The 5,735-nt window shown below is 31.9% G+C and overlaps 1 protein-coding gene across 1 annotated transcript; it reads right to left on the reverse strand.

The window, feature by feature from the left end:
- Window positions 1-725: 725 nt before the first annotated feature.
- LOC139867361 (CBL-interacting serine/threonine-protein kinase 5-like) lies at window positions 726-2,319 on the reverse strand. Its single transcript, XM_071855728.1, is given in 3 exon segments — window positions 726-1,436; window positions 1,439-1,888; window positions 2,254-2,319. Coding segments are annotated over 3 exon segments (1,146 nt in total). The 5' UTR covers window positions 2,255-2,319; the 3' UTR covers window positions 726-741.
- Between the last annotated feature and the right edge of the window lie 3,416 nt (window positions 2,320-5,735).

The raw sequence follows: 5,735 nt of genomic DNA on the forward strand, positions 1-5,735 counted from the left end.
GTAGAAAAAGTGAACAGTTATGGTAAATATAAATTTAGGGTGCGTTTGATAAAACTGAATGATTTAGTGCTGAATGATTCAGAATCTGAATGGTACAGAGCCTCTGAATAAGGTTTTCTCTGAATGAAAATAAGCTGTTTGATAATCATTTAGAATGAACGATATGAACTGACTAAAACTACCTTATTAACGTGTGACATGAATAAAAAATTCAATATACTTGTTAGTTAGGTTATCAGGATATGATTTGAGGAGAATACTATACATAATTTAGGCTCTTAATGGTTAAGAGATTGTTTCATCTCTGAATGGTTCAGAGCTGAATTCTGAACCATTTAGCACCATATGTCATTCAGAGGTCAGAAACAAACGCACTGAATGATGAATGGTTCAGCATTCAGTGCTGAACCATTTCATTAAGAGGCAAACAAACGCACCCTTACACGTAGCTAGTCACTAGTAAATTTTCTGTTATACGAGATGTTAAAAGGATTAACACATGAGAACTCATATGCTCGACACATGAGTTAACAAGATTAACTCGAAGATTAGCTATACCCGTCGTTAACCAAATACGATCGAGCCTATGTATCTTGATCGATTAGCCTAAACCGAACGGAACTAACCAATTTAAACAACTTGATTCACATGTAGTAAAACTCACATCTTAAAACAAAAACGTTTTTGTACATTAGAAGAGTAGTAGTGTACTCCACATCTATCAAACTAAAATTTTCTAATTTAACTGTTATCTTCTCCTTGCCACTTCCATACAATATCTTGTAGGGCAGGTCGAACATCATCTTCACAAAACTTTTTGTATTCTAACGTATCACCAGCCGACTTCGAAAACTCGACAACTGCCAATTCGGATGCAACCTCAAACACCTCAACCGTAACCGCCAACTTCCCTTTTCGGCCCTCCGATAGCCCCTGCATCCTCACTTTATACTCACTTTGTTTCGACCTCGAAATCTTCAAGTTCAACTTCTTAGCAACTAATTCAAGTTTACCAACAATCGATGAAGCCGAGTTTCTCGAAGTAAACAATGACCCCGACTTTCACTTGTTCTCAAACATGCTTGATAAGTCAAAACCCGATGACATCGCGGAAATAAACTCGAACGCATTGTAAAACGGTGGCGAAGATTTTATTTTTGTAGCTTCAGGCTCAGGCTCAAGCTCAGGCTCGAGCTCGGGCTCGTTTTCTTTAAGAGAAAAGGCTAATGGCCTTTGAAAACCTTTCAAAAACCACGGTGATCTCATAATCGCCGGGATCGTTGTCCTTCGTGAAGGATCAACGATTAAAATCTTCGATATCAAGCGTCGTGCATCGGACGTAATCCACGGTGGATATTCGTATTCGGCTTTGAAGATCCTTTTATACATATGCATCAAATTTTCATCTTGAAACGGTAAAAACCCGGCTAAAAAACATACAAAATCACCCCACAAGACCAAATATCAGCTTTCGCACCATCATACCCTTTTCGCCTTAAAACCTCTGGTGCAACGTATGCCGGTGTACCACACTGCGTATCTAACAACCCGTCGTTTCTTAATTGCTCCGGTAACGAAGATAACCCGAAATCCGATACTTTTAAGTCGCCATTTTCGTCTAATAACAAATTCTCGGGCTTTAAATCGCGATGAGAGACAACGCGACTATGACAAAAATCGACCGCGCTGATTAATTGTTGAAAATATTTTTTTGCTACATCTTCTTTTAATTTTCCTTTTAAAACTTTGGCAAAAAGCTCACCACCGGTTACATATTCCATGACGAAATATATTTTTCGTTTTGTTGCCATTACTTCTTTTAATTCAACCACGTTTGGGTGCCGTACAAGCCTCATAACCGAAATTTCACGAGTTATTTGATCCATCATACGTGAAAAAAATACGTAAACCTATAATGATTAAACATATTGAAATGCTTGAAATTTATGTGTAGTTAGCAATTATTATTTATTATATGAATTATACCATTATACTATATAGATGACCAGATAATAGTAAACAGCTAAGGTTTTCTCTGTTCAGAATATATGGATTTAGAATATTTTTATTCATACAAGGCATAACCGGTTTAACCGTTTCCAACCCTTTTCAAGTGATTTTTGACCCTTTTCTTGATCACTCAAAATATGTTTATAGTGAGATTTAAATCTAATACCACTTGTAAGGAATCAAAAACTCAATAACTAATATATTTTGAGATGGTGAATAAAAAAAATACTAAATTTTACTGTGTACCTTCTTTACGAACTTGATCTTTCTTGATGACTTTAATCGCAACACTTTCGGACGTCACAATATCCTTCGAGAAAAGTTACTATTTCTCGAAAGTTTCTATTTTTGAAAACCTACTATTTATGAAAAACTTTCACTTATAGTAAGCTTCTAGTTTAAGAATGTTCGGGTTATAATCCTTAACAAAGATGTTGTACAATCTCGCCCAAACTTCGTTGCTACCATGCAAGTCACTCGAATGATCTATTGTTACCGAGCGGCCCAAGATCTCTTGACCAGAATCTAAGTCATGGCATTTGAGATCCACAAGTGTCCCATAATGGTACCAAGGATCACCCTAGGCCACAAGTAGCGATGATGTTTGTAGTCTTTGTACGCTATCTTTAACTATAACCTTCACGTTAATAGTGTTAGCATTTAACAAGTTATTAATGTACTTATTAGTTATATATATATAATTGATAATATACTTGGTGTAATTAAGTGTTACCATATAGGTAAGTGTATAAGTTATACTAATAATAGTATTATTATTTAATTAATCTACTATTACGTTACATGTATGAATATACCTATATGATACATACATATATATTCTTTATTATTATTATACATGTTCATAACAATATAGTGTATATATATATATATATATATATATATATATATATATATATATATATATATATATATATATATATATATATATATATATATATATATATATATTAGGTGTAGGTGTTACATATATATAAGTGTAAGATGATACATATATATATATACTTATTACTTTTCTTACTATGTTTACTAACTTATATAACTTACATATTACACATTCATACATACATACACGCGTACATATACATACATATATACACATATATATACACTTATGTATATATTTCATATACACACACATATACCTACAATGTATACATGCATATACGTACGTATGCATGCATGCATGCACGTACACCATGATCATAATTACCTTACTAATTCATAATCATAACCTACTTATCATATTCAAGACCTATTACATTAACATAAAATCATAACTTTTTAACATAATAACTAATCATCTTATTAGCCATAATCAATTCGTATCCAATTATGATGATCCGGCAATTTCTGACCAAATTTAAACTTAATCTTTAACGTTTCCGACACGATAAGCAAAGTCTATGAAGTTGAATCCTAAAATTCTTGAACTATTCAAATACCCTTCGATTGTTCTCAACGATTCGCGAACAAATATATGTAAATAGATACATATATATACTATAACTTGAAAACGTAACAAAGTGTTATGAAAACGATACTGTGCATTAACCTTATTAGTTTGATTATCTGATTGATATATTTAACTACGGAGTTAAAAGATTATGCCAAACGATTGAATTAAAAGATATTTATTGAGTCCCTTAAAGATTATGATATTATTACGAGTTTCTGTTGTGAGGTCCACGTTGATTTGAGAAATCGTTCATTTTTAACGATATTCGAAATAAATGGTAAAGTGTTAGTTTAAATAATGTAATTTGGACACATACAATAATAAGGAATATTAACTGTTGGAATTAGATATATGAATAACTTGCAACGTATATTTAAAACGTGTTTTTAAATATTAACTTGGTTACAAAACGTTTTGATTTAAAACAATATTATTAAATATACTTTGTTAGATAACGAGCCATTGATTTATAGAAGTAAATGACCAAAACACTCAATTGTATAAGTTATATCTCAAGTGGTATAGTTTTTGAATAATTTAAATCTATATTTTGACAAAGGTACGAGTCACGAAAGGTAAAGTGCTAGTTTTCTTAGTGTACGAAAGGACGTTCGAAAAATCGGAACCGGGAGATAAGTCGAGTGACAACGTATGACTTATCGGAACAAAAATTACAAGTCAACTATGCACGTGAATTTAATATAATATATATTTAATTATTTAAATTAAATATATTATAGATATTATATAAAAATATGTCGACAAGCTAAAAGTTAAAAAAATTGTGAGCTGGATTTTGGGGCCATGCGATCGCATGAGAAATAGACATAAAACCCATGCGATCGCATGGGGTTCAGTTTCAGCAAAAGTACTATAAATGCTCCAGTTTTTCTGCCGAATGTTTTACATCCTTTCTCAATACCTCTCTCACTCTCTGTAATATATATAAACATATATTATTATTATTATTATTATTATTATTATTATTATTATTATTATTATTATTATTATTATTATTATTATTAATATTAATTAACAAGTAAGTATTATTATTATTTATACATAAAATACTACGACGAGGTCATGAGCGAGCTATTTCAAAACGAGTTTTATGAGAGGGATAGAGCTAAGGAAATTATGGGTTATAACTATGGAAGTTATGGGTAATGTTCATGGGTATTGTACGCAGGTCAAACCTAGTGTTTATCATCTCCGTTGCGTCTACGTACTTTCCTACAATATTGAATCACAATATTGAAACGTGAGCATTCATATTTTATCTTTTATATATTAATTGTGTATCCATGTCTAGTGCTCGAGTATATATATTTATGCATGCTTGTATGCTAAATTTCTTCGCTAAACAGTTTATGATGAATCACGAATTAAATACATATATTACTGATAAAAGGTATATGATATGCATGTTTTTGAAAAGCTAGCGAAAAATCAATAACTTTTCATTTAGATATCGAATAGTTTCGATGAACGGATTAAAAGATATGATCAACTGAATTATGATTGACGTTAATTGAAATTGCTTTTGAATCTGCAATTAAGATTTAAACGACTTGTTTACGAGATTGATAAAATGGATTTTTTAAATATTACCAGCCGAGTAAATGAATTCTTATATAAAGCACGTCTCGTATTGTTGAACTATTATCAAAATTGACTTTTTGAAACGACTTTGGATAACTTTTGTATGTCGATCTCGAGCATTAGGATTGTGATACACTATGACCAGACCTAGCTTGATAGACATTTATTGACCAACATATGTTCTCTAGGTTGAGATCTACGGTTATTTGGTATTCCGAGTTTCGGTCACATTTCGGTGAACGACTTTATGTGCTGCTAAGGTGAGTTTCATTTGCTCCCTTTTAAATTGCTTTTGCAATCTATATTTTTGGGCTGAGAATACATGCACTTTATTTTAAACGCAATGGATACAAGTACATACTAAATTCTACACTGAGTTTGAACCGAAAATTCCTTAGCTTTGGTAACTAGTAACTGTCAGTTATAAGAACTGGTGGGCGCGAGTAGTAGTATATGGATCCATAGGGCTTGATATCCCCGTCCGAGCTAGAGCACTAGCCTTTTAACGGACGTATGCTATTTGAGAAGCGTACACGTTGGTTTGCATGTATTATTAAGATGGTTATATAAAGGGTATAAATTATATATACGTTAAGTTTAGTTACCAGGGTGCTCAATTTCGTAGAATATTTTGATAAACGTTTCT

The sequence above is a fragment of the Rutidosis leptorrhynchoides genome, chromosome 9 (genome assembly GCF_046630445.1).
Source record: "Rutidosis leptorrhynchoides isolate AG116_Rl617_1_P2 chromosome 9, CSIRO_AGI_Rlap_v1, whole genome shotgun sequence".
NCBI lineage: Eukaryota > Viridiplantae > Streptophyta > Magnoliopsida > Asterales > Asteraceae > Rutidosis > Rutidosis leptorrhynchoides.